Source organism: Setaria italica, chromosome VII (genome assembly GCF_000263155.2).
Source record: "Setaria italica strain Yugu1 chromosome VII, Setaria_italica_v2.0, whole genome shotgun sequence".
Lineage (NCBI taxonomy): Eukaryota > Viridiplantae > Streptophyta > Magnoliopsida > Poales > Poaceae > Setaria > Setaria italica.
Window position 1 is genome coordinate 24,213,806 of NC_028456.1, and position 27,366 is coordinate 24,241,171.

At 43.1% G+C, this 27,366-nt stretch overlaps 5 protein-coding genes across 15 annotated transcripts in view; 3 read left to right on the top strand and 2 right to left on the bottom strand.

Moving 5' to 3' along the window:
- The first annotated feature begins 53 nt into the window (after positions 1-53).
- LOC101786119 (calcium uptake protein, mitochondrial) lies at positions 54-3,957 on the top strand. Of its 3 annotated transcripts, none has more exons than XR_002678604.1 (9): positions 54-294; positions 866-933; positions 1,029-1,252; positions 1,563-1,646; positions 2,142-2,355; positions 2,785-2,961; positions 3,050-3,169; positions 3,381-3,654; positions 3,728-3,957. XR_002678604.1 is itself a non-coding variant. In XM_004976082.4 (9 exons), exons 3-8 carry the CDS (start codon positions 1,077-1,079, stop codon positions 3,594-3,596), a joined length of 987 nt encoding a protein of 328 aa, XP_004976139.1. In that variant the 5' UTR covers positions 54-294; positions 866-933; positions 1,029-1,076; the 3' UTR covers positions 3,597-3,620; positions 3,728-3,957. The 3 variants fall into 3 exon arrangements, 2 of the variants coding, with proteins under 2 accessions (XP_004976139.1, XP_022684335.1); XM_004976082.4 differs by having other exon boundaries at positions 3,381-3,620; XM_022828600.1 differs by having other exon boundaries at positions 3,381-3,957.
- Positions 3,958-4,407: 450 nt separating this feature from the next.
- On the bottom strand, positions 4,408-11,012 carry LOC101767403 (F-box/LRR-repeat protein 14). Of its 2 annotated transcripts, XM_014805551.2 has the most exons (17): positions 10,857-11,012; positions 10,081-10,463; positions 9,876-10,004; positions 9,179-9,386; positions 8,903-9,049; positions 8,575-8,649; positions 8,406-8,477; positions 8,106-8,177; positions 7,464-7,535; positions 7,141-7,212; positions 6,633-6,704; positions 6,215-6,286; positions 5,778-5,921; positions 5,409-5,480; positions 5,041-5,187; positions 4,742-4,969; positions 4,408-4,654 (listed from the first exon to the last, which is right to left on the bottom strand). In XM_014805551.2, exons 2-16 carry the CDS (start codon positions 10,108-10,110, stop codon positions 4,785-4,787), a joined length of 1,569 nt encoding a protein of 522 aa, XP_014661037.1. In that variant the 5' UTR covers positions 10,111-10,463; positions 10,857-11,012; the 3' UTR covers positions 4,408-4,654; positions 4,742-4,784. The 2 variants fall into 2 exon arrangements, with proteins under 2 accessions (XP_014661037.1, XP_012702921.2); XM_012847467.3 differs by having other exon boundaries at positions 4,408-4,969.
- A 2,484-nt stretch (positions 11,013-13,496) lies between these two features.
- LOC101752511 (calmodulin-binding receptor-like cytoplasmic kinase 3) lies at positions 13,497-18,033 on the top strand. 2 transcript variants are annotated; one of them, XM_004976083.3, is made up of 7 exons: positions 13,497-13,862; positions 14,726-14,930; positions 15,102-15,355; positions 15,678-15,843; positions 15,922-16,011; positions 16,577-16,875; positions 17,529-18,033. In XM_004976083.3, the coding sequence occupies exons 2-7, from the start codon at positions 14,810-14,812 to the stop codon at positions 17,748-17,750; spliced, it is 1,152 nt and encodes a 383-aa protein (XP_004976140.1). In that variant the 5' UTR covers positions 13,497-13,862; positions 14,726-14,809; the 3' UTR covers positions 17,751-18,033. The 2 variants fall into 2 exon arrangements, with proteins under 2 accessions (XP_004976140.1, XP_004976141.1); XM_004976084.4 differs by having other exon boundaries at positions 13,498-13,770.
- A 289-nt stretch (positions 18,034-18,322) lies between these two features.
- LOC101753177 (dol-P-Glc:Glc(2)Man(9)GlcNAc(2)-PP-Dol alpha-1,2-glucosyltransferase) lies at positions 18,323-22,192 on the bottom strand. Of its 4 annotated transcripts, none has more exons than XM_004976086.4 (8): positions 21,841-22,192; positions 21,095-21,183; positions 20,689-21,022; positions 20,065-20,326; positions 19,805-19,933; positions 19,487-19,691; positions 19,023-19,165; positions 18,323-18,934 (listed from the first exon to the last, which is right to left on the bottom strand). In XM_004976086.4, the coding sequence occupies exons 1-8, from the start codon at positions 21,928-21,930 to the stop codon at positions 18,675-18,677; spliced, it is 1,512 nt and encodes a 503-aa protein (XP_004976143.1). In that variant the 5' UTR covers positions 21,931-22,192; the 3' UTR covers positions 18,323-18,674. The 4 variants fall into 4 exon arrangements, with proteins under 4 accessions (XP_004976143.1, XP_004976144.1, XP_004976142.1 ...); XM_004976087.4 differs by having other exon boundaries at positions 19,023-19,132; positions 19,805-19,942; positions 21,841-22,191; XM_004976085.4 differs by having other exon boundaries at positions 19,805-19,942; positions 21,841-22,190.
- A 101-nt stretch (positions 22,193-22,293) lies between these two features.
- Positions 22,294-27,366, top strand: part of LOC101754145 (trafficking protein particle complex subunit 2) — a 6,793-nt gene continuing 1,720 nt past the window's right edge. For 2 of the 4 annotated variants that reach the window (XM_022828682.1, XM_022828683.1), the window contains exons 1-2: positions 22,313-22,441; positions 23,848-23,940. In XM_022828682.1, the coding sequence (XP_022684417.1) occupies positions 23,860-23,940 (81 nt within the window). In that variant the 5' untranslated portion in view covers positions 22,313-22,441; positions 23,848-23,859. Of the gene's footprint in view, positions 22,442-23,795; positions 23,941-27,366 lie in introns of all 4 variants that reach the window. The other 2 variants (XM_004976089.3, XM_004976088.3) reach the window with 2 other exon arrangements.

Below are 27,366 nucleotides of genomic sequence, written 5' to 3' on the forward strand. Positions count from 1 at the left end.
GCCCCGCGCGGCCTGCCTCTCGATCCGCCGCCGGGCGGCTGAGGTCACCGCTCGCGCCGGCGCGGCTCTTATCAGCGCCGCGGGGACCGGGACCGGGGTGGGGCGGGAGCCGGGCGCGAGGCCGCATCGTCGCCGCCGCCGTGGCGGTGGCCGGGTCCGGGCTCGGGCTGTGGCTGAAGCCGCCCTCGCTCGCCGACTCCGGCGAGACCGAGGCCGGCGGCCAGATCTCGGTCGCCGGCGCCGGCGCCGGCGCCGCGGAGGCGAGGGGGGAGAAGGGTCGGTTCCTGTTCGCAGGTGAGCGTCCGGTCCTCCCCGCTTGCTTCCTCGCGGCGCGCGATCTTCTCTGTGTCCGTGCTTGATGAGGGGTTTCATTGATGGACTCGCGCGTTCGTTTTTGCGGTTTTTGCTGCCACGGCGGCGCCGCCGCTATTGTTTCGTGTTGGTGTGGCAAGGCTTATTGCTTTTCGTTACGATTTTTCGGAGCTTTGCGCTGTATAAAGCTACAAAGCCGTGCCAGGTCGTCTCCCCGCAAGGCCGCAAGGGGTGTCGCTGCTTTCCATCGCCTGTTTGCACGTCCTGCTTGAGTTGCGAGCAGTACGGTCCTGTCCTGGCTGTACCCCTGTAGCGATCCAGCTAGATAAGTGACAAGCCAATTGGTCACTAGATTCCAAACTAGGTGACGCGGCGGCACCGTACAGGAAAGTCCGTTACGATTTCTGCCTTTTGATCAACAGCACGTAATGGTGCGCTGCTAAATGTGTGTAGTGTTGCTTAAATGTTTGTCAAGCTAAGCAAATGTGAGTGGTGTGTTGATCTGATCAAAATCATATCATGTTGTCTTATCTTCAATCTGCTCGTCCTACAGACTCATTCCGCAGAAGGGTGTTCTTTAACTACGAGAAGAGGATACGGCTTCTCAGCCCACCTGAAAAGGTAATGTATGAAATTCTGCATTAATGTCAGTTCGTGGTAATTTGATCTAGTAAGTTGGCATACCAAATTTCTAACCATGGAATATTTCTGAGTAGATCTTTGAGTACTTTGCGTCTGTGAGGAAACCAGAAGGGGAAGTTTGCATGTTGCCTGCTGACTTGATGAGGGCAGTAGTCCCTGTTTTCCCTCCATCAGAGTCAACTGTAGTCCGCGAAGGGCGATTAAGGGGGGAACGGAGCCCTGGAGAGTTGCATTGTGCTCCATCGAAATTCTTCATGTTGTTCGACACAAATGGCGATGGCCTCATCTCCTTTGCCGAGTAAGTGGAATGAACTTTAGAAAAAATGTTGTATCAATCACTGTATTCGTAATATTGAACTTGTGACACTTGGACTCCTGCATAAATGTTGTCACCAGTTTGTTGTAAGGAAACCTTGAAAATCTATAGGTGTTTATATAGCACCTGTTCAGGATAAACGAAGTAGTATGTATATCAATAATCATGACGCGATGCTATAGGTATGATGCATATATTGCAAATCATGGTGCAAGCCATAGCCATTTGCTGTATGATGCATCGTTAGACAGGTATATTATTAGTTTCTAAATTGCCTGTGGTGTCTTGACAGGTACATCTTTTTTGTGACATTGCTCAGCATTCCTGAGTCAAATTTCAGTGTGGCTTTCAAAATGTTTGACGTCGACCACAGTGGGTGAGTTCTTATCCTACCACTGCACTTGGTTTTGATATTATGTTCCTGCTGTAATATACCTGCAGTGTAGCTGTTTCTTAGTTATCAATTTGTTCAGTACTATTTGTGTTTGACAAATAAACAAGAATCTGATTCGTTGAGAGAAAATTGAACTTATGTCAAGTCTAGTCCACTCCAGTTTGAAATTCCCTTTTCCTGTGTAATACGTATGTTGTTTAGTAAAGCTGCTAAAGGTACGTTTTCCCTTTAGTTTCTCTTGTATTCATGCATGGACAAGAATATATTTAAATAGTCTTGTTTTGTGCTATATTATTGTTTACCTGTGATCATTGCCTGCAGTTAATTTATCTCGCCCAGAAAAGGACCTGCTCTTTATGGGCATGTTCAATCATCTGACTTCTTAGTTGATGATAAAAGAAGGGTATGGATAAATTTTGGCCATCTTCTCACTGTAAATTTGCTGTTCTCATCTGGGACATGTCACTTTTTTTTCAGGGTGATCGACAGAGAAGAATTTAAGAAAATAATGTCACTGATGCGGTCTTTTAATAGACAAGGAGCAACCCATAAGGATGGCTTACGTATTGGACTTAAAGTTGGCCAGCCTGTGGAAAATGGTGGTGTGGTTGAGTTCTTCTTTGGTAATGATGGGAATGAACCTCTACACTATGATAAGTTTTCAAAATTTTTGAAGGAATTGCATGACGAGGTGATTTGCTGCTTTCATTCTTTTAGTCAACACATGATGACTTGTCCACAAATATTGCCTCCTGACTTGACCTGGAAGGAAAATGCATTTATATCTTTATCCAGCACCTACTTTTCACAGCATATGTATAGATATATGCCTGCTTGCAAATTGTAGTTCACTCTTGCAGGAAAAGAAGGGTTTTTCCTCTTTATTCATTGCCTCAATAATTTCTATTGAAGTCTGAAATTTTCTTTTAAGTAGGTTAAGATAAAGTTTTCTGAACTTTATCCCTTTTAAGTAGGCAAAGTAGACTATCGCAATATTTCCTAGCTTGGCTGAAGTTCTTAGAATAGCACACTTTTTTTGCATTCGGCACAGACGCACAGTTCACTTCTGACTATCTCAAGCTATTTGTATTTAACATTCTATCTGTTCATTTTCTTGCAGATTATTCGTCTTGAGTTCAGTCATTACGATGTCAAGTCATCGAACACAATACCAGCAAAGGATTTTGCATTGTCCATGGTTGCTTCTGCTGACATGAATCACATAAACATGCTGCTTGATAGAGTTGATGATTTGGTCAATGATCCTGATCTGAAGGACATGCGCATCTCCTTTGAGGTTTGATTTGCCTTCTTGGTCTCATGAATACTATTCTACTGAGGTTATTTCTCTTATTGTTCTCATGGATGCTTATCTGCCACTTCAGGAGTTTAAGGCATTTGCTGATTTGCGCCGAAGATTGGAGCCACTGTCGATGGCCATCTTCGCATATGGGAAAGTGAACGGGTTGTTGACAAAGCAGGATCTAAAACACGCGGCTCAACACGTAAGATTTTTTTTAACAAAGTTTGGCATGCTTGTTAATATTATTTTGTAATCGCAAATTTTAGTGTTGAGACAGTGAACTTTTGGGCTATCTGATCAAACAATCAGAAGTCAGTTTTGACGTACTTGACAAATGATCAGCATCTCTCTTGGTGACTGAGCCGCTAACTGATGTTCTAGCTGTCTAATTTTTCATTTTGGTTTGCTTGTAGGTTTGCGGGGTCGACTTAACTGATAGAGTGGTGGACATCATTTTCCATGTGTTCGACACAAATCAGGATGGGAACCTGAGCTCGGAAGAGTTCTTAAGAGCGTTACAAAGACGAGAAACTGATATTCGTCAACCAACAATACCAGGTCCTTTAGGGTTCTTGTCTTGCTGGTTCGGTGGTAGGAAGTCTTCTTCACTTCGACAGATGGTGTTCTGATTGGGTCCCCCTATGATCCTTGATGTAAATGTCATGTGCCTTTGATTGTCATCTCGTGGCAAGTATGTGAAAAAGCTTGTTCTACTGTTCTGTTATGATATCCTGTACTGACTATTTTCACCGATGTTTAGGTGCAGAAGATAGCCACCAAGTAGCGGACTGCAGCTGACCGTGGAACCGATTTTGCTGTAAATATCGCCGGGTGGCCGAAGCTTGCCTAGCAGCTGTAACTGTAAATAGTGTCTTTTCTTTTGTGTAGTCCTAGGACGGAGAGAGTACGTTGGTTATTCTCACCTCATGTAAATTAAACCCCATATGACGACCTTAAACATTTGAAACATTGTCAACTGTGTTCCATTTAGCCGTATTTTTAGTCGGAAGACATCAAAAGTTTATGCCCGTGGAAAAAAAAACTCTCAAGTTTTCTTTTCAAGCAAATTTAGCGTTCTGTTTTCCACCATCGACGACCTCAAAAGTTTATGCCCGTAGGAAAAAGGAAGTTTCCAGTTCTCTTTTCAAGCAAACTTAGCGTTGTTTTCCAGAAAGAAAAGCTTGCAGCCGTCATGTTTCTAATTTAATGGAAGTGAAAATAAGTGGAACTGACGAACTGCTAACGTTTAACCAAAAAATCTGTGGAAGCATAGGTAAAAGAAAAGTTTCTGGCCTGGAAACGGTTTGAAGTGCCAAGAGTTCTCACTGGAAATCAGTGGAAAAACTGACATGGAGACGGAGACGGCGAGGCTGCAGAAGGGGGCACCAATTTCCTCGCGGAAGTCATCACATCAAAACTGGCATAAAGCCTATTATCCTATTGAGGACTACCACGATATCAATTTACGACCAACCAAAGGTAGGAGTTACTCCGTATCTAGCAGTGCGCCAATTCTATTTACACAGCGGCACCCACACGGATAGGGAGCACGGCATATATACAATTGTTCCTTCCCAATCCCATCACAGCATTCGTGGGGAAAGGGGGTACACGGACGCAGTAGCCCGGCGCCCGTCAGGCACACCGACACGACAAAAGACCTATGTACAGACTGCTCAAGCTTGTCCTGGCAAAAATATGTACAACAGTTCAAAAGACAAAAAAAAATAATATGTACAGGTCGGCCTGCCCTAGTCAGGCACCATTTGCTTACAGTTTCAGGTCGCTGCTGCAAGAGTGCCGGCCGGCCGGCCGCATCACTCCGGGCGCACGCTGATCAGGTTGGGGAGGGCGGCCAGCCGGAGCTTCTTGATCTCGGTCGGCGTCACCCGGCAGGACTCCAGGGACAGGGAGCGCAGGTTCTGCAGCGGCTTCAGGTGGTGGAGGCCCGAGTTGGACACTCGGGAATTGGACACGTTCAGCGACACCAGCGCGGTCAGGCCTGTGGCCAGACGAAACCGTAAGACGAGAACAGGCAGCGTACTGATAAACGCGTGTTGAAAGAACATGTACCGGAGATCAGCTCCAGGGTTTTGTCCGTGAGGTTGCCGTTTTGAGATAGGTTCAGCAACGTCAGAGCTTTCAGGTCCTTGATGTTCTTCACGCCAGCGTCCGTGATCAGCCCACCACAGACCTCCAGGGACTGGAGGTTCTTGAAAACTGAAACAGCGGTGTGATGTTCAACATGCGGTGAGATTCCTTATTTACAAATGGAAGAATATTCGCTGGCATAAATGAATGCAACACTCCTGTAAGATGGTTGCAAAGAAATGAAACACCTCCCCTAGCAAGATAGTATCGCACCAAGCAAGCTGTTGCATTTTTCAGCACCAACATAGTAAGTACTCCACATGCATCATCTTTTGAGTATGTGCACTTACATCTGAAGCAATTTGTGCCAGCATCAGTTATGCGAGCTCCAAAGAGGTCAAGGTGTGTCAGTCCAGTGAGACCTGCATTAACCAAATGATTTTAGCTAATGCCATGATATGATCAGGTAATCTAAAGTCTATAACAATGCAAAACATTGCGTACTGACACTGGGAAGCCCATACTATAATACAATTTACATGTGAAACAATCATCATCGTCAGAAGTGAAAATAAGCTAATCAGAGAGATGATAACATGATGCAAAATTAATATAGCTGTCAATAACATTTTTCTGTCAAGGAAAGTCCTTGTAGGTGATAAGATGCTTCTGTTCAAATAAAACAATCATACTACATCCAACTAATGTGAGAAGCATACTTGTAAGAGCTGCTAAACCAGTATCTGTGATTTGGCGATTGTCAAGATTAAGAGACTTCAGTGAACTCAAGCCAGAAATCTTCTTCAGACCAATGTCAGTAACCAAGGTAAAAGAGAGATTGATGCTCTGCAAATTACGTAGACCTGCAGAAAAAGAACAACATTAAGAACTGTTTTTGAAACAAACATAAACTACAATATATTGTAACAATTTAAAATCATCCTAGTGTAACAACTTAAAGTCAGAATTCATGAAGTGTATGGGTAAGAAGCATCTACTGAGAACACAGGTTAATTTTATAAAAGGCTGCAGAACCAGCAGTGTAAGTTAACAAGCCAACGCGGAATCTGAACTGTTCTAGGGTGGATATAAAAAAGAAAAGAAAAAAAACATCAACTGCAAATACTGCTAGCATTTGTGCAGGGTTTAAACAAACCAGAGAGATGACGAAGTCCATTGCTCCCAACTTCAGTGTCTGAAAGCTCCAGGCTTTTTAGCTGCACGAGGCCTACAGCACATCAAGATGCAAAGATTAGACCAACAGATGCTTAGCAACAGCAAAAAAAAAACTCAAAATGTATAATGTAGTACTCCATAGCAAACAATGAAAAAAAAGAACATATAGGGGATTGCAGCAGACAACCAAGGATGATAAACAAAAATAAAATTTAAAAGCAACAGCATATGCCATTTCACAAATGGTAAGCTATGACTTACGTCTTACTATAAGAGTCTAATTATTCAGTATCTTTTGTCTTAACCTTTTCTTAATAAAATACCAGGTAACCATAAAATAATTAACAATTGCCAGCATAATGTAGAATTTACCAAATACCAAGGCATTGAAACCTCACCTTTCAGGTGAAATAGGCCCTCATCACCAATCTTGCATGAGTCCAAGTTCAAGCACTCCAAGTTGATCAAATCTGAAAGCAAAGAAGCGCATCAGAAAAAAAGCAGTTTATGCATTAATTGATACACAGTGACATTATAATTCTGATGAACTTCTAGAAGGAATGAAGGATCAATATAAGAATTGTGTGCTTCCATGATTCCAGTAACTGCTGCACTTATAGGTTTATAGCACGTGCAAAAAATATCATGCCAAAGATTACAACACCTTCCTTGATGCCTTCCAGGCTTGCATCTGCTTTCATCTTATCAGCATTACTTGTGCATGGAAGAAACAGTGAACACTGATTTATAAGGATAGCTCTGGTTATTTTTCTTATATGATATTGATCAGGTTTTATGGAATACCACATTAAAATGCTTTACCAAGAAATGTGCAAACATAATTGTTACTTACATATAAATCCTAAGGTGAATCAATTTAAAGATAAAAAATGAAACAATATATACCTTTTAAATGAATTAAACAGGCATCTGTAATGTGGTTGAACCCTAAATTTAGAGCCTTCAATTTGACAAGACCTGCAAAGCAGCACCATCAATGAGCTAAACAAAAGTCGTGGCCTTAAAGGATATGGAATGAGGTTGCATACGCAGCCAGCTTGCAGCAAAACTGGTCCAAGCACATATGTTTAACAAGATATTAGGTGCAGTGAGATATATATTGATAACCTACAGTATAATTATTAATATAGCCAAGAAAAGTGATGAACCACTTCCCTATAAAAGATAATTGAGTTTGCCAAAAGTTCAGTAATCCACATCATGGTTACCTTCCAAATTCTCACAGCCTTCATCACATATGCCACACCGACTTAAATTCAACAAGACCAACGAAGCCAATCCTGCGACAGCATGACTCTTAAGTCTCTTAGTAAAGTTTTGGTATCCAAGTGGTTGACTAGTAGCTGTTTATGCAACAGTCTAAATGGATATTACTGTAGAGTCAATCAGCAAATGTGTACATGTAGGGAAGAGTGAGGGGATTAGATGTATTAAAAAATTAGGGAGTAGTCTAACAGCTACATGCCATGGTTAGGCTTCGTAAAGGAAAACACCCTTTGTCAAAACAAATGCCTCCTCCAGTCAACCAATTACTTTTGAAACTAACTACAAAATGAATTGTGTTTGCCACACCGCAGCATATTCTGTTAATGTTTTACTGTATATGTAGCGGTAACCTGTTCTATTGTAGCTGAAAGAAGTCTCAGGTTATCTAGTTGTCTACTGATACAAGCACTCTTATTCTGACCCTTATCGTAACATATGTAATGACAACTGTGTTATCGGTGATGCTTGCACATTTTCATAGGCGGGAACACCTACAAGGATTTCTCAAGACTAAATACAAGATAATTCACGGAAGACGGAAGTGACAATTGATAGCACACTATGCCTAGGGAAAGATATAAAACCTGATATAACCTCCAAACAAGCTGCAGTGACTGCACAGCCCTCCAGGTTTAGATGAGCTAGCTTGTGTAGACCTGAATCAAATGAGCAAGCAATATAAAACATGAGCTAACTTCAAATGAAACATCATGTAGGTCAAAGAAAGCAATATACTAAAAGCAATGAGTTAGTCAAAGAAAAAAATATAAATACAACTACACAAGGGCATGCAACTTTATACGGTAAAATAAACTAAAGCAAAACAAGAACCAAACATTGTAGTGAATAAAAGGAAGGAACTTATTTGTGTTCCTTGGAGTTACCTCTCAGATAAGAAACACCAAAATCAGAGATTTTGCAGGAAGACAGTTGTAGCTCTCTCAAATTTGTGAGATCTGCAGGAGGAAAATGGTGTTTGTTATCCTTGGAGATCATTGTAAGTACCATATACTGATCTACACTTCACAACAGTCAGTTAAGGAGAGGTGCTACCTGACAAATATTTCATATCTGAATCCGTGATGCAATTACAGTATCTCATATTCAGTTTTTCCAGTTTTTTCAAGCCTGCGACACAAAGTCTGTTAACCATCCAGTGGAATTTAATTGGAATTCACATCATAGATGCATGCTAGTTCTCTTTTGCTTTACAATATGCAAAGATAAGCATTAGGCATGTTGGCACACCAAAAGGCTCACAGCTATTCAGTTGTCTTTGTAACAAATGGTTATAGGCGCGCAAAGTCTTCCAAACTTGCAGTAAATAAGGTGGCAGTCTGCTCATAATTCATAAATAACGAGCTTAGAGAGAAAAGGATACCTTTCAAGTGCACAAGCCCACCATGAATCTTTGGGCATCGCTCAAGGTCTAAGTTTACCAAATTAACTAAGTTTGCAAAGGCTTTTGCTCCTTCAGCAGTAACAGCCGCACATTTCTTAATGCTCAGTGATGTCAAGTTTGAAAAGCCTGCAATGTTAGGAGGTTATCGAGGCAGAATAACAGCTCAGAGGATATCTAATACTGAAAGAGGATGATACCAGTATATCATACAGTTGGCAGCAAACTCAGCTGTTGTGCTATCAGCATAACACTGACCTGATAATGTTTTAAGTCCATGTTCTGAGATTCGATCACAGTAATCACATGCCAAACTTTGCATGCTTGAGCAATCTTTAAGAAGATTCAATCCACTATCAGTCACATCTGAGCAAGAGATGTCAACAGATAGCAAGGACTGCCCTTGAGAAGCCACTACTTCCATCCAAGCATCAGTCACTCCAGGGTATTCTCCCAGACAAATATCCTGTTACAAGCAGATGAGCCAAGTTAGGTCCTGTTCGAAGTACCATCAGTAAGCTTAGGACTAGGTTATGCAGGCCCCTACAGAACAGTAAACAACTAGACATCAAGACCTGGTAACATGCCTTTTTTTCGTTCCCTAATAGTAAGCATCCTTGTTCAGATTCCACCGGAAAGGCAGAGTTGTTTTTTTTGGAAAGACCAGGACCATTGCCGGCATATATTATTATATTAATAAAAAGAAGAGATTACATGCACAAGTTAAGCAAATTTATTTTCCTGGAGCAAGCAGACCACCCAGTCCAGGCGATTAGAGCTAAGGGACTACTCGCTAATTCTAGGAACCACCAAAGACGCAAGGGATTTAGCCCCTCAGACACTAAGTTTTCGCCTCATCCTGGATAATATTCCTTAAATTTCCACACAAACGTGTAAGATTCCATGCGTTTAAGTTCACCCAGAATGGCGTGCCAAACAAGAACAGAATCATCACCTGCAAATCACAATCATGGAAAGCCCCAAGCGATGCCTCCGTGAGGTATCCGGACTCCACCAGCTCATTGAATATCTGCTGACTAAGATCCCTGGGCAGCTGGGAGAAATCAGAGTACCTATTCATGTCCTGCAATTATCCCCATCAATTCAGCCAAGAACAAGCACTCCTTCAGCAAACAGCAAACAGAAGGCAGTAAAATCACCTCGCGGACTTTGGCCACGCACAGCTCCATAAGCGACGGGCACCGGCCCGGCGCTGGCCCCTGCCCTCTCCTGTGCACATCAGCAGAGTTGCTGCGGGGCAGCGTGTGCAGCAGCCACTTGAAGCTGCCGCTCTTGGAGAACCTGGCGCTGTAGAGATCATCCTCGTGGACCAGCTGGCCCCTTTTCCTCGAGCAGGCCCATGGCGACGGCGTGCGCGGCGTGCACTGAACGCAAACCAATCACCCCCTGACCCTCGATGGGCTCAAAAGAAGACACAACAGTATGGCTTCAGGCTGATGCCTGTGTGATTTTTTACGACCTTATCATCCATTCCCCCGCGTGATTACGACCAGTGACAGACTTCACTTTCTTCGTCTCCATCCTGAAAGTACCATCAAAACGTTGTACGGTTTTCAGATTTTTCACTCTCACTGCAGTAAACAAGCTCACAAGCAATAGCTAGACTATGTTTGCAAGCAATACTGAAACCCCCCAATTACTCAATTCCGGGTGCAGATGTGCACGCAATTGAGCGACTAACAATGACACCTGCCAGTCCCAAATGCAATCAAACTCACAAGAAAAAAAAATGATCCTACCACAGTAAAACAGACATCACCTACGCAGGGAGCAAAGCATAAATCCCGCGAGAGCCCATGATCACCAAACCAAGAGGGAAATTCGCGAGCGCTGCGGCGGATCAACAACCGCCGAAAAATCGCCCAAATTAACAAGCAAGAGATCAAATCTACCCGATCGGATACGGGATTCTCACCGAGAAGCCGCTGAGCCGCCGGGCCAGGGTTTAGCCCCGGATTAAGGTTAAAATAAGCTCTGCGCCTCGAATCATCATCGCATCTAAACTAAAACGAACCCGCGAGAGAGAAGGGAAGAGGCGACAGGGACACCAAGGCGAGGAGGGAGAGGCGGAGAAGAAATGGTTAAAGCGAGAGCCGAAGCAGCGGGTGAGTTCCACGTGTCGCGAGGCCGGGCTGCGCCGTACGTCCGCTGTTAGTAAATCTTCCACTGACATGCGGGGCATAAGGTATGTTGGCCACCTGTCAGTGACTGGCGCTGGATTTCGGGTTGGTGGCCGATAGAGATGAGGAGATGGGGGCCACGCCACAGGGGAGCGGAGCGGATAAGGCAAAGGAGGAGAAGCACCGGGGCCGGGCGCACGGCGGCACGGCTCCAACCACCCCCGGGTTGCGCTGCCGGTATTGTGGGCCCGTGGCCGCTGGTCCGTCCTGTGGCCTACACGTGGGCCCCGCAGTTTTACTCGTTCAGTTACGATTTTTTAAAAAATTGGTTGTAGCGTACGGGTACTGTGGCCTCCCGCCGTCCTGCGGCCTGCACGCTGTACGCCCGCAGCGTACTACACGTACGGTACATTGGCATACTGCCATATCGGCATGGTCTGTGTGTAGATTTTGAGTGTACGTTTTTTTTTCCGGAAGAGAGAAATAGTCACGAATCTGCAAAGTGGTATCCACGGGTCCCAGGAACTTATCAGCTCTGACAAGTCGGATTACCCGGGTCAAGGCATGGAGATACGTGGAGCACAAATTCACGGATTTTTCTTGAATATCACAAGATACTTGTCGGGATATTTGTTGTAAACTGACTTAGATTGCTTTCTATGTAACAACTAGATCCTATCTGATTGTAGCCCTATGTCGTGAGCCTATATAAGGCGGCCAGAGGGCGTCTCCCGAGGGTGACTCATCCCATCTCATGTTAACTCTTCGCCTCTGCGATCAGCAATACAATCCACTAGAACACAGGACGCAAGGTATTACTCTCCGAAGGCTTGAACCTATCTAAACCTTGCGCCACTATGTTACCATTCAAGTTATAGGTCTCGCGATCTTCCCCGCCTACAAATCTACCACCTGGATAACACCCTGGTGGACTGTCGGTCACTAAATCCGACAGTTGGCGTGGTAGGTAGGGGTGGTTGTCAAATCCTCCTAGCGAACTTGATGGCATCCCGCTCGGGTGTCATCTTCCCCGAAAACATGAAGGACTTTCTCGCCCATCCGATCTAGCTCCACTTCGGGAGCATGTCGGTGGACTCCGACTCCATTGCCTCTTTCGCCGACTCGGCGTCCGCCGCCAGCTCGGCATCCGTCGGATCTGTTTTGACGGAGCAAAATCTTCACCCGAGAATCATCACGCCGCTTACCAGGTCAGCGATCTCTCTCTCAGAGAGAGTCCCACAAATCCTCGCGGCAACCCGCCCACCCACACCCTCCGATCTAATCGCGGGGCTCGATCGCATCAGCAACACCATTGCTGAGTGCATCAACCTCTCCGAGGCGGCACTGCGCTCCAAAAGATCGGTGTCGTTGTTTGACTACTAATTATTAGTCGACGACTCCGAATTTATTAGATTCAAACTTTATATTGTAATCTTTGACTAATAATTTGACTACTAATTTTTTATTTTTATAATGTAAACTTTATATAGTTGGATTCATGATCAAATATATTTTACCATAATTATAAGTTTATAACCATAAGTAATATAATATAAGATAATAAATGGTCAAAGTGTTATTTGAAAGACCATGCCAAATCATACTATGCCATATAAAAATAGAGGGAGTATAAAATACAAGAATTTCCTAAGAGGATCACCTATCATTTTCCTCGATCAGCACCAAGCATGCTGCTAGTGTAAAGTGAAATCAACATGTCCTTTATGCCCCATTATCTAAATAGAACGAGAACCTATAGCCTGAAAGAAAAAAAACAAATACTACTAGGGAAAATGGTCCTAAGTACCGGTTGGGAACCTCCTCTAAACCGGTACTTTCCAACCGGTACTGACAATTCAGTACTAAAGGGGGTACTTTAGTACCGGTTGAAATAACCGACACTAAAGGATATTAAAAACTTAAAAAAAATACAAACAAAATTCTCACCCAGCCCTACCACCCCCCCTCCCCCGCCGCCAACCCCGTCACCCACACCGTCCTCCGCCCATCGCCCCCACCGCAACCACACTCTTATAATATATCTCATATATAAACATGCAACCATGACGAACAACTAAAACAGCGCCGGGGCGACGAATGTAACGAGCCGTTGGCGGAGCATTTGTTCTGATGAAGCCGCCGTTGAGCTGCTGAACTGACCGAGAAATGTCTCCAGTGTTGACCCAATCCAACCCAACCCCCGAGCCCAGCCAGCCTTCCTCGTCACTTCCGAAAACCCGCGTTCGGGACCCCACCCGTCAGCGCCGCACCAACCCACCGCCCCGGTCACCGGCGCGCGGGCCCAGGACCCACATGGCAGCAAGCCGCCCCCGGTTACAATATCCCGCGCGTCGGCGTCGTTTACCAGTCTCCCCTCCCGGTCGTCGGTCTCGACTCTAGAGCGACCCCGCCTCACTCCTTCCTGTCTTCCTCCGCCTCCGGCCCGGTCCTGGCACACGGTTTCCACGCCAGCAAGGGGCCAAGATCCCATCAGATCAAAAGGGAATTCCTGAGAGAGAGAGAGAGAGAGAGAGAGAGAGAGAGAGAGAGAGCGGAACCCTTCTTCGCCATTTCCGTCCAAGTGTTTCCCCGTGGAGTCGTCGTGCCCTGTCCGGTTTAGGTGGGCGCTAGCCGGGGCGACGGGACGGGAGCATCGGCCGGCCGGCTGCGGCGTGGCGGCGCTCGAGTTCTCTTCTCCCCGGCGAGGCGGTGAGTTGTCGCGTAACATTCTTGGAGCTCCCAGAGTTCCAGGACTCGGCTCCCAGCTGGCGTGTTCCCGCGATTGGTTGCGGTCTGATCAGGTCAGATTGCTGTCTGGCCTGTTTTTCGGTGGATTGCAGACTAGCAGCATAGGTTACCTTTATGGCATCGCTGACAGCAATTGATCGGGGGGTGGGGGGTGGGGGGCTTGACCTACTGATTCCTGAAGCAGTGAAGCTGCTTTTTTCCCTACCCTTTTTGAAATGCTTGGAGCTACAGTTTTGCTCTAATTAGCAAGGGATACCATGTTTGGTAATTGGTACTGTATGCCATTTGAGGCCTGTGCTTCCTTTTCTCATAACTTCTTGTGTTGGTGCATGATCAACTGTCATCTGACAGATATGGATAATTTTTTTTCTCTTCTTTGCCAGTTTGATGTATCCGTCCTATTTGCCTGCCTATGCTGCAATGATTTGGTCCTGGTAAAGTCCGAGTAGTTACTGTTTGGACTGTACCAATTATAGACCTCGCACACTTGCACAGTATCGGCAGAAACGAGATATTTTTCTCACTTTCCTTATTTACTCCCTCCGTTCCAAATTAAACGACATTTCTAAGTTCGTAGATATTATTATGCACCTAGACATACACTATATCTAGATGCATAATAATATCTATGAAGTAAAAAAGCTAAAACGACCTACAATTTGCAACGGAGGGAGTAGTTGCTTTGAGCCTTTGAACATGTAGAGCACCTCTAGTTGTATTGTACAATAAATGCATGGTCGAGGCTTGTGCCACGAAAATGGAAAATAAGCATTTTTGTTTCCTAACCGAATGCATGTATTGTGAATGCTTTGATGATATAAGCATATCAAGTGCCAGCTCATATTGTACTACAGTAGCTAATTATATTTCTCATTCATTCCAAGTTGCTAAACTGAATGCTTTATTGTTTTTTCAGTTTTGATTGAACCTACTAGAAGGAAAGGAGGACAAATGAAGCACACTGCTGCACTTTGTACGAGGATTGAAGACAGGTAGCGCTATGGTAGTTGCTACAACTGCAGGAATGTTTCTTGTGTGTTTTGAGTCCCTCTGCCCCTGTTTTGGCTCAAAAAGGAAAGATGGAAGCGAAGACCATGTTCTTGCAGGACATTCCAATTCCTGTAAGTTAAAATGACATCTGGGTGATCGTGATGAAACCTCTAGGCACAGCAAAGCATGTCTAACCTGTTTGTTGGATGAAGTTGATACTAGCAAACAAGAGACATGCTTGTAATTTCTGGTGGTACAAAACAATTGCCATCGGTTGTGACATATTGCTTTTATTTTTTCAGTGAGTTCTTCTGAAATGAGGTCAATTTCTGATAGAATTCCTGGAAGCCCGCTTCGAGTACCTGCAAGTCCATCTAGATTTTCATTGTCTTCGCCTCCAAGTAGAAACGAGCCTTTAAACCTCAGTCTTGAACATGTTGTTAAACTGACACACAACTTCTCACCGACCTTGATGATTGGCGAAGGCTATTTTGGAAAGGTCTACAGAGCGGAGCTGCGAGATGGACGTGTCATAGCTATTAAAAGGGCAAAAAAGGTAACTTATTTTGTCCGGCAACGGGCAACTATACTAGCAACTTTCCTTGCTACAATAATTTAACTTTAGTCCGCATGTTTCCTAGGTAGATGGTAGAGCCATTAAGTGATCCATATTTATAGACCAAAAGAACAGTAGATGGGTGATGATCGATGAACTATGCACTCATATTCCATTCTTTTCCAGCAATAGGATATTGTTATGTGCTGCTCTGTATTTTTCTATATGCTTGTTCATAAGTTTCTTTTTGCATTGAGAATTTTATTACTCTAAGCCATTGTTTGCAGCATGAACTGTGGTTTTTATATGATTCATTTTGCAGGAACATTTTGTTTCTTTACGTGCTGAGTTTAGCAACGAAGTCACGTTGCTAAAAACTATTGAACATAGGAACTTGGTCCAGTTGCTTGGCTATATTGACAAAGCCAATGAACGGATTATCATAACTGAGTACGTATCAAATGGCACTCTTAGGGAGCATTTGGATGGTAAGCTGCAAACCGGATTGATTGTTTGTTGTATTCCTTCCAAAAATGCTTGATCTGATATTTGAAATCATCTTTCAGGTCAACATGGTCTAGTTTTGGGATTTAATCAGCGGCTTGAAATAGCTATAGATGTTGCCCATGGATTAACTTATTTACATCTCTATGCAGGTACACTTAGACTACATATGTCCATTTGTTAAGCATCAGGCAATTCAGTTAAATACTACTTAAATGTTCTTCTGCCTTTTTTTCCGATCCAACTCATGCACTTGTACTACTTCACAGCTGCAGTAAGGAAACACAGTGAACCATCATTCCTAGGGCATTTTTTTAAGAGAATATTTTCCTTTTGCTACTAATGCCTGTTTGGATAGGTTGATTAGGATACAATTCCTTAAGAGTTAGTTCAGAATTTGAACTAAACCTGAAATTGTTAGAGCAAAACCACCCAATCCAAATAGGCCACAGGAAGTTGTGACTTGCGACCACGTTTTTGTTTGATCAAACTATTTTAATCTTCGACGTAATACCACATATGAACTAACATCATGAATATGTGAAATTGTAACTCTCTTCAATAAAAAATGATTGTAACAGATTTATGTGCTTTAGTATTTTAGTGTTGATGCTGTATGCATCCAGATAACAGGAAGATTCTGTTTTGTTCATTCCTATTGACTACCTGCATATGTTTATTAACTCATAGTTTCCTGCCATTCTCTTTTGCCTTCAGAGAAGCCCATAATACACAGGGATGTGAAGTCATCGAACATTCTACTCACAGAAGGCTTCAGGGCCAAAGTAGCCGACTTTGGATTTGCAAGAACAGGTCCTACTGAGCCAGGGCAGTCACAGATTCAGACTGACGTGAGAGGAACGGCTGGCTATGTAGATCCAGAGTATCTGAGGACAAACCATCTTACAATCAAGAGTGATGTGTTCTCTTATGGTATTTTGCTCCTAGAAATTCTTTCAGGCCGTCGTCCTATTGAGGTGAGGAGGGGTGCAACAGAAAGGATTACAGTAAGATGGGTATGTATTCACTAGCCTACCCTTGTCCTGGTACCAATTCAATCTTTGATGTTTTTGCTGATGTATTTTTGTCAGATTCCCATTAGTGTTGCCTATGAATTGGGTATGTGGGATACCTAACCGGTTGCCAGTATTTTGGGTGAGGGAAAAGGTCCTTTCAGTTGCTTTAAAGTGATATCTCCAAGAGACATAGGTCTATGTGCCAGTTAGAAGTCATTGCAAACAAATTAGTACTAATAGAATGAAACAAGTATATTATAGAGTTGAAGAGATAAATATGAGCTCATTGTTCTGTGGGTGTGGTGGTGTTTTTTTTTTTTTTTTTTTTTTGGGGGGGGGGGGGGGGGGGGGTAGTTTTTCATACACCTCTTCCTCATGTGTGTGTGTTTTTTCATTGATGCATTAAGGTGGTGTGCATGCATTACAGCATCGCTTCGTTTCTTGACCAGCAAATTGGTAATTTTGTCACAATGTAAACCAAACACGAAGCTAGTTTTCATTGGTTAAATCGGTATAAATGTACTCTAAAGAGTTAACTGATGAAAACACCAATACATTGGATTTGCTAGTAGTAGTTGTTAAGTGGGCCTTTTCTGTTGTCAACTGTATTCTAGTGTTTAAGATATCTGAGACTCAGACTATTGTTGATGCAGGCTTTCAATAAATACAACAGAGGCAATATTAGGGACATACTGGATCCGATGCTAACTGAAGTAGTAAACGAGGATATACTGAACAGAATCTTCGATGTGGCGTTCCAGTGTGTTGCTCCTACCCGTGAAGACAGACCACACATGAAAGAAGTCGTGGAGAGGCTGTGGAAGATAAGAAGGGATTATACAAAAATGCAGAGAATAGCAGAATTGACTCTCTGAGTTCTTAAACCATATGATCCTGCTTGCTCTTTTTGCTTGGGATATAGATCAGTTCCTGGTGGCTGGTGAAGACCAAAGATTCCACACAAAAATAATCCAAAATTTGTGATTTGTGAAAGTACTGGGATTTGTACAGGGTTGCATTGTTGTATGTTGTATATCGGGCTCCATGTTTAAGAGATCAATGTGCCGTACAGCGGCGAGTGGCCTGCGATTGATGATTTCCCTGTATAGCCCTAAGCCCATTAATCAACTTAATCTGTTCAGTAATCTGCATCCTCAAGGAAAGCTTCTGTGTTGTGGCTCTTGGACTCACTATTAATACGTGCACTTTTGGAGTACGAATGAAATAAGAATTACTAACTTCTCCTGGATACAGCTAGATATAAAACAAGCTGGAAGTTATAGTTCCTCATTAGTCATTCACTCATTCGTGTCACCTTGTAGGCAAATCTGAAACGCTTCTTTGGAATGCCTATAGATTCTATAATGGAATCCAAATTCCAAATGATGCAGCCAACATATACAACCAACGTGATAAATAGGACACATTTGGATGGAGCCAGAATCCAAATTCGAAACAAATGCTGAAACAATCACAAATACAAAGGTCCCAAATGGTATCGGTTAGCAGTACAAACATTCCATCAATTACAGCCCCTCATTAGGACAAAATCCTCTCAACTAGACAGCCAGTAGCTAAAACCATCTATCATTGTGCAAAGCTTCTTCCTCGTCAGAACGCCTAGGGTACATACAAAAGCTGACATGAAAAAGAAACAGCACTTTGTTTTGGTATCTCCCGATAGATTCACTCAATGACCCAAATAGGCCGGACAGATGTATGCTTAACTGTTATGTTAGAAGTTCGAGTCGAGATTATGGTAAAATGAAGCTTGCTCCATTCATGTGCTTTATCCTAATCTACCACATAAACCTTTGTGTCCCAGGCTCATGTTCCCAATTGAATGGTCGGAACAGAAACATCACCAGAGTAAACACGTCAGCAACCGCATAGAGTAACCCCAGAGCAAGCAATTTGCGGTTGCCAATTACTGGAAAATGAAGAACCATTATGACAAATGGAATTGTATAATATCTGAATTCAACCAACGGGGCAGGTACGAGAACTAGCATAACTGACAGAACAAATGATAGCACCCAAACCCTCGTCTGCGATTTCCCTGTAAGACAAGACAAATCAGAAGATACAGTTCATTATAATATACGAAAGTAGTTAGCTTCCCTACTTATATAAGTAAAGAGACCTACCTAAGATGTTGATGATTGAGAACCATGAGTACACATATAGTGGGATCAACATGTATTTCATCAACCAGTTAACTTGGATAACCTTCCTCCAAATGTAGAAGGTATAGTGTCTATTGTCAGCAAGAAGATATGGATGAGCAATGCTGCATCAAAAGATGGGTTCCTAAGTTGGGAAAACAAACAGAACATAGAGAAGAAAAGGACATTGTTGTCTGACTAAAAGAGAAAAGTGAGCTGATCAAGATTATTGTGGCATATATTTCACCACAAATCTTGTTCCACGCTTAAAATAAAGCATTATGACAGTCAAACTGTTTTGCTACTTTCCTTTTGGCTTCATTATGGTTTCAACAAAATAATGAGACATCAATGGTAAGCGTGTAAAGGTTCAGCAGGAAGTCTTTGTGCCAGTTCTCATACTTGGATAAAAAAACCAACATGAAGGAAGTGCCTAGGTAACAAACCTGAAGAAATGTACAGCAACAAAGCTTAAACCAAGACCCATCAATACTGCCAGAAAACTACATGTTTTATTCTTTCCAGACAAGTGGAACAGGTCCAATACTCGTCTGGGAGAGAAATGCCATGGTAGGAGGGCAGCGGCTGAAACTAGACCGAAGTACAGAAACTGTGCAAAGTGGGGTGAAACAACATGAGCTTCCTTAGCACCTGCATCACTCAAAGCAAGGGAGTGCTTTTAGCAATTTTCAACCTTTTACAAAACAAACAGCTAAAGCCTTTTTGAATCACTTAAAAGTAGGAGCAAGGAGAGATAAAATTACCTAGTACAATACCACCATTCCAAATTATGAATGCAACAAATGCCATCATGACAACTGCAAATGGCGCAAAGGCAATCAAAACTTCACACTTCGAATTCCATAACTTCAAGCAGATGTCCCGTAATTCCTCTGCAAGACCTGAACATTACTCATGAGTCATAAATTATATATATGGCATCAAATTATTGCACGTAATATAAAAACCAGAATCTCAGTAGCTGTAAATGCGAATTTCTTAATTAAAGGAGAAGAGCACTCACTGCTGTAGAGGTGACTAGATTCAGAAATAACCAGCTTCTTACTTATGGGACTATTAATTCGCCGCCTTCTCAAACCTTGAGCAGCAGTTTTGTTACCCCTGCCAGACACTACTTTGTTTGACTGATGTGTTGCTTCAGTGTTCTCTTGAGAAACATTGTCCTTGGGATACAAATCTTGTATATATGAGATAGCTCCGTTGGCAGCAAAAAATATAATCCATATTACATTTGTCTGACGAAAAAGTATTGAAAAAGCACCAAACTGCAGTACAAACGAAATTCATTTAAGTTGATGATCGTCAACAAATTTATGACAAACATCATAACCCTGATTGCATGTTCCTACTCTGCAATCTATAATTTAACAATCTAGCAGTACATGCTCCCTTGACTGAGGCAAGATACACAGGGGAAAAACCCCCCAAAATCAATATTACAACGCATCCATCCTCTACAGCAAATAACTACGATTAAAATGGTTAGTCTATAGAGGATGATGTGGAGTCTCAAACAAAATCATGGATCCTAATAAGCTTATATGTGAATCCAACAATAGCATATATATTTAGCAGAAGGTGTCAACTTATCTCACTGAATTCTATAAAGCATTGTTTGAGCACTCACCGTTGCACTGATCCAGAACTGTTTCTTCAAGCAGAACAGGTACATTGCAAGAACTGCAGCTAATGATGCGACATCAGTGTAATAAAGAAAGGTGAAGAACCAGTGAACAGGATACAACGCTACAAGAATAGCATAGATAGTTGCCTTCCTCTCTCCAATTCCTGGCCGAATGCACAAAAGCAGGTCATGAAAAAGAACAGCGCAGACCATTGCCATGACAACATTAGTTGATCTGAGAGCTGCTGTGGAGCAAATAACATCAAATGTTTCTGCTAGACGAAACATCCAGGCAACAGGAAAGAAAGAAGCAACATATGCTAGTGAAACATAATACCTGCAAAATTGTAACAACAATCCATCATGAGGTAATTTGAGCTTGAAGCAATGAGGAATTGTCAAAACTCACAGGCCAGGAGGGGTAGTGATCATGGGATCCCACGTCAAGAAATCTCCACGGCAATACTGCTGTGCTTGGGGAACATGGAAGATCTCATCCTAAACAGAAGGCATGAGTTAGCATGTCACTAAATGTATTTTTATGGTTTACTCAAAAGTATTTGTTTTTCTACATTGCTGAATCAATGTATAACAACATGGAACGAATTACCCATTCCCCCAAGTAGTTTGTAACAAATATATAGATACCCCAAAACCCCATCTGCTTGTTCGACTTATAAAAATATTGAGAATTCCATTTTCTAGAAAGCCATGACTTATGAAAAGATGACTTGTAATGCATGCAATATTTACTCGTGTTTCTGCATGGAAAAAAAAAATATGGATCATTTGTGCAAATGCTCAAATTTGTATTTACTTGTATAAAATTACAAACATACATCAAACACCAAAGTGTCTTTGCATCATTCATGGAACGAAATTAGCTCGACCCGAGATGGCGAGATCTATGAAATAGGTATACCGTCCGATTACTTGGTGGGTGAAATTATTTCCCAAAGCACAGAATGCATAGCCAGTCATTTGGCTACTAGTTCACTCATTTTTTTGCTTGCATCCTCAATAGGCCATCGAAACCAGATAAATAGCATTCCATAGAATAGAAACACACTCAACACTCACGAATTGTAATGTCAAATATCAAAATCTCTCCTCAACAAGCGTAGCAATAGCATCCTGGGAAGAGAAGGAACTCACCATGTAGGGCTCTGGCACGACGGAGTTCACCAAAGCCGCGATCGGGATCGCCCACCCGGCCACTGTCGCTGCGACAACCAGCCTTCCCATCCCCCCAGACGGCTGGCTCGGCCCTCCGATTCGTAAACTCCTCTTCAGATCCAGCACTGCGCCCGTGAATGCGCTCCCTCGGTCCTGGGTCCTCACGACTCACGAGACCGTCGGAGGCGGCGGCGCAAGAGACCGCTGCGTCGGGAATGATTAGGGAGCAGTTTTCCGCGCGATACGAGTATACGACCCGGCGTGGCGGCTCCTACGCCGCGGTGGTGCCGTGGTCTCGCCGCCGCCGGAGCGCGCAGCGATCGTTGCTCGGCTCCGGCTCGGACTAGGCTGGCGATTTCGGGCCACAAAGATAGGCCCAGCCCAATAAGTTAAGTAACCAACCTGAAGGCTTGGCCCACAACCAGTTTGAGTGTTTCGTCGCAGACGGGGAGAGAAACATCGTCATTCCTTCATCCGCCGTGCTCAGGTCTCCTACCCGATCCCCGCCCCCGAGTACGAAGACGACGGCGGCGCTCCGGCGTTTTCAGGCGGTGAGACCGCGCCCTTGCGGTCTTCCCTGGTACTCCCTTCCATGTGAACTATTATTACTTTCTTGTATGCCCAGTCCCATGTCTTGTTGGTTTTGAGTGGTCAATTTGTGTGTGGAATTTTGCCATTTCGTTATCCCTGCGTCAGTGGAGAATTTGCGTAAAGACCCACCGTTGGTAGGAGGCCATGGAACCTGAGCTAGAAAGGGCGATTTAGTTGCTAGATTTTGCGATGTCAGATGCAAACAGGGGCGAGAAAGGTGCTTTAGGTGTAAGATCCAGCGAAATTAAATTAGCGGAGGTGTCATTGCGGAGCTTGAACTGGCTTTGCTAGGACCTTGATCCGGCAAAGCCACGGGAGCAAGGAGACATGGCTATAGGAGTGAAGTAGAATAATATTCAGATACCTTATTTGAAAGGTTTATGGTTCAATTGAGAAATTTGGAACTGATGATTAGTTTCTACTTATTCTTTAAGGCAGTTTCAATCCTATTGTTGAAGCAGTTGTCTTTGATATGATGGTGATCGACTATTCAATTACCTGTACAGTCCCTGGCACCTGAATCTTTCATAGACTATCTGTGAATAGCACAGCATACCTTAAGTCCAACAGAAACTGGCAACCATTCATACTGCTACCAGTTGATGAGCAGCTTAGAAACCAAGAATTTCCTGCACTAGACTCCAATTGCAAACTCACCCAGACTTGAGCAATTGTTGGGGCTGCTAAAGGTTTTATTCCATTCTTAGTGACGATCGCTTGATTAGCAGAAGTACAGAACTATATGAGCCCTGTGTGTGCCTTGCAATCTCTTCCATCTCTGCAAATTGATATTTTTTCACTAGATCATTTCTTTTAGCACAAGGAAACCCAATTCTGTACAAAACATAAGTGTTCCAAGGTCTTGATACAAAAGTTTCTCGAATAAGAACAGCATAGCGTTTACCTTAACTAAACTTCATGACATAGCAGAACTGAGATAACATACAGTTGCCACTAAACTGCCTAGCTTAGATTATTCGGTTGTTGGCGTTTATTAATGTAAGCCTCATTTTGTATGGTTAACTCATCAAGCACCTTGGGCAGCTTGTGTTGTACTCAACTTTCAAGAACTCGTTTTCTTCTTTGTACAGACTACAAAGATATAAGCTCTCCTGTGTGTTCATGAAGAAGTAACCATTAAATACCCTTGTGCCTTGTATACGGAAACAGAAGACATGCACATAGTTCCAGATAAGGTTACCATGGATGTAGAACCATAGTTTCATATGTTTTGTCCATCTATAATCATTTGTTCATTCTTTGTTTGAAATGTATAATTCCATCCTTTTGGGTCTAGGGTATCTGCATTAATTTTTTCTGATGAAACTGTTTATATGTCGAAGGTTCTTCTGTTTGCAACCTCTGAAGATTGTTGTTGGAGTGAAATTAATCTAGGTGCTGGTGTGAATGACAAGTACAGCATGCTTTGTGATTGTGAGTAAGAATGACATACCTATCTATGAGGCAGAAGTTGGATCCACACCAAAAGTAAGTACTTTGGACTTCATTTCCTTCCTATATATTAGGTTAAAATTACACTTATCTATATGGCTATATCGTTCCTCTGCAATACTGCAGAGAAACTCGCTCTCACTGGTATGTGGGCCATGCCACAGTGAGACCCATACATCAGTGGAATGAATCCCTCTGCAGTACTGCACAGGAGGCTCGTCCAGCTATATCTATAACATTTCATTTTCTTTTCTCCATGATATGAACTATTTCATTTTGTTGATATGATATATTGGGTATGTTAAAGAAAATTGATTTGGAAATAGTTGATAGATGAACATAATTCATGTTAGATCAGGTTCTTCATATCTTTTTTTAGAGTTCAAGGGGAAACAACCCCCTGTCCATATGCATTGCAAACAGGACAACAGGTTTAAGCAGTTACATCTCAGGGTCTCTCTTCAGTGCCTCAAGCCCCACACAGGAATTAAGAACTGTTAAAAAGCCAACAAGCTAAACAGCAGTACTACAACACTCCAACTACATTGAGAACCCCCAACTCAATTCACCTCTACTGAAACCATCACTCTCCAGCTGCACACAACAGGAGTAACTGGGAAACCCTGCTACTGTCTTTCTTTGCCTTTTTCCTGTTTTACAGCTTGGTGTTGATCATGAGGAAGCACCATCCTTCCAACAAATCCTCCCCGGCATCGCCACCAGTGCCTCCAAGCTGCTCAGCCACGCATTGTATCTCTCCAGATGTTTTGCAGGGCACAGCAGGGACCAATTCTTGAGCATTCCTGACATACTCCACCAAAGCTGCGAGAGATCCTTCCACCTGTAGTTCTGAAAACATAAGGAATTCCTCAGTTTCCAAATGGCCCACATGGCCGCGGCACAAAACATATTCATCACACAATGCTTCTTATCACTTATCCAAAATCTAGCCACAGATTCAAAATCCCTAAAGCCATCTGTGCCATCTATCTCAGCTAGTCCTACCCAAATCTGTTGGGCAACCACACACCCAAAAAACAGGTGATGAACAGTTTCAGTTTCAGCGCAGAAAAGACAAGTATTGTCTTCTAGTTTTCTTCTCTTGGCTAGATTATCTCTGGTTAGTAGTTTGTTCTTTGAGAGCAGCCATAAAAAAATATGCACCCGTGGTGGGATGTGCAACTTCCATACTGCTGGAGTATGCACAGGCACCACACCCCTAAAGTTTATAATTTTGTAGAGGGATTGTGACGAATAGATACCACTCAAGGTGTATTCCCAGATTACCACATCATCTTCACAAGTAAATGTAATGGTGGATGCTATCTGAACTATTTCCTCCCACTTTCTAAACTGGCTTGGTGTAACATGTTGGCAATGGCCAAGGTGAGTTTCCTAAACTCACAGCCACTCTCTCACACGCCTTGAGGTAGAAGAAGGGATAGGAGAACAGAGCACACACACACACTCAGTTTCAATTTGTGCTGCTGACCTGAATTGAGCTGCAGCTGCTCTTCTACTCTTTATAGAGACTAAAGTCAAACTAGAGTACATACTAGAATGAGTGCTTCTACCAACTACCTACTACTTAGTACAATACATGACAGGGCATGCTTGCCCTTCTACTCATGGCACTGCTGCCATATACGGCAGGCAGGAGCCAGTAGCAGGCTAGGAGCTCTACCAGCTCCATTGACTTTGCAAAAGGAAGAGAGAAGCAAATGAGCTGAGCAATTAACTAACATAACACACCTTCGAAAAGTACATTTCAGAGTTGCCCCATCCCACAACTCTGCAATGGTGGCTGATTGTTCATGAACCAGCATATAAATATCCCAAAACAGAATGGCTAAGCTAGTAGACCCCAGTCAGTTATCTTCCCAGAACTTAATTTGTTTTCCATTTCCTATGTGCCACCTATAACCCATTTTTGCCACTTGAGCTGCCCACATCACACCCTTCCAAAACTGGGAGGTGTTAGTGTCCCTACAAGAGAAAACATTGGGTTTCTTGGTGTTATACTTAAAATCAACGAGCTGCTTCCACAACTGATCCTCTCCACTCATGTATCTGGCAAAAGATAAATTGGTATGCTAGCTAGACATGTTTTAATTAGCACCAATCTCCCACCATAGGACAATAACCTCCCCCTCCAGCCTGCTATCCTCTTCAAAATCTTATCTACTAAAGGCTGCACATTTTCCCTCCTCAACTTAAGAGTAGTGCAGGGGGACGCCTAGGTAGCTCATTGGAAGGGCACCCACTGGGCACCCCAGGACATGCGACAAAACATGTGCATGATCTCCGTCAATGTTCATTGGGACTATCTCGCTCTTACTAAAGTTCACTCTCATTCCTGATAGTCTCTCATAGCAGTTTAGGACACATTTCAGATTTCTCACTTCCCCTCTTCCGCCGAAGAGAAAAGGATCGTATCATCAGCATATTGCAATGACACAATACCCCCCTGCTTAAAGTCTCCTAACAGGCCTTGCACGAGGCCATGTGCTGCTGCCTTAGTCAGCATTTTAGTAAACACATCCCCTGCTAAGTTAAAAAGGATGGGGGACAGGGGTCACCCTGTCTAAGACCTTTGCCAGTTTTAAAATAATTGCTATCTTCTCCATTCAAGGTGATCCCCACTGAACCCCCCACCACCACATGTTTGATCCATCTAAATCCATTCTGGACAGAAACCTCTAGTTTCTAAGACTTCAAATAGAAAATCCCAGTTCACCCTATCGTAGGCCTTCTCATAGTCTAACTTAAGAATTACACCAGGCTCTTTGCTTTGGTGTATGCTATGAACTATTTCGTGTGCAACAACCACACTTTCCAATATATACCTCCCTTGGATAAGAGCACTCTGCTGGTGGGAGATCAACCTATGAGCAATCCTATCCAATCTATTTGCCAAAAGCTTAGAGAAGATTTTAAAGCTGCAATTCAACAGACTAATAGGCCTAAACTTCTTCACGTGTCTAGCCTCATTTTCTTTTGGAATAAGTGTGATTAATGCAAAATTTAGTCTAGACAAGTTTAACTCCCCTCTATGAAAGGCTGACATTAGATCCACCAATTCTGATTTGATTATGTCCAAAACTTTTGGTAGAACAGGAAGGGGAGACCATCAGGCCCAGATGCCCCTTCCGCGTAACTCTCAAAAACTGCTACCTTAATTTCTTCCTCTGAAAAAGGAGCCCTAAGACCCTCATTGTCCTCCATTGTCAGCATTTCTTCTGCCCCCCAGAAGTTCTCTGCCAACTTTACATTCTTTCTATCCTCTCTCCTAAACAGCTCTTTATAGAAATCAACAGCCACCGCCATCATCTCTTAGGGGTCCTCAACCAGCCCATTGGCCCCCTCCAGGACTGAAATCAACTTCTTCCTTTTTCTCCTATTTGCTCTGTAAGTGATGGAATATGAAAAATTTGGTTTTTTATTGTTCCGTTGGCCATCTCT

Bases quoted from the DNA above. Each gene is read 5' to 3' on its own strand.
- LOC101753177 (XM_004976085.4), bottom strand. From the start codon at position 21,930: ATGGGAAGGCTGGTTGTCGCAGCGACAGTGGCCGGGTGGGCGATCCCG. The intron at 20,327-20,688 runs GTGAGTGCTCAA...TTTGTACTGCAG, and splicing joins AGTTCTGGATCAGTGCAACG to TTTGGTGCTTTTTCAATACT. The intron at 19,692-19,804 runs GTAATTTTATCT...TGAGTGATGCAG, and splicing joins GAATGGTGGTATTGTACTAG to GTGCTAAGGAAGCTCATGTT.
- LOC101752511 (XM_004976083.3), top strand. From the start codon at position 14,810: ATGGTAGTTGCTACAACTGCAGGAATGTTTCTTGTGTGTTTTGAGTCC. The intron at 14,931-15,101 runs GTAAGTTAAAAT...TTATTTTTTCAG, and splicing joins TGCAGGACATTCCAATTCCT to TGAGTTCTTCTGAAATGAGG. The intron at 16,876-17,528 runs GTATGTATTCAC...TTGTTGATGCAG, and splicing joins AAAGGATTACAGTAAGATGG to GCTTTCAATAAATACAACAG.
- LOC101767403 (XM_014805551.2), bottom strand. From the start codon at position 10,110: ATGGAGCTGTGCGTGGCCAAAGTCCGCGAG. The intron at 6,287-6,632 runs GTGAGGTTTCAA...GATGTGCTGTAG, and splicing joins GGGCCTATTTCACCTGAAAG to GCCTCGTGCAGCTAAAAAGC. The intron at 5,481-5,777 runs GTATGCTTCTCA...TGGTTAATGCAG, and splicing joins TGGTTTAGCAGCTCTTACAA to GTCTCACTGGACTGACACAC.
- LOC101786119 (XM_022828600.1), top strand. From the start codon at position 1,077: ATGTTGCCTGCTGACTTGATGAGGGCAGTAGTCCCTGTTTTCCCTCCA. The intron at 2,962-3,049 runs GTTTGATTTGCC...CTGCCACTTCAG, and splicing joins ACATGCGCATCTCCTTTGAG to GAGTTTAAGGCATTTGCTGA. The intron at 3,170-3,380 runs GTAAGATTTTTT...GTTTGCTTGTAG, and splicing joins TAAAACACGCGGCTCAACAC to GTTTGCGGGGTCGACTTAAC.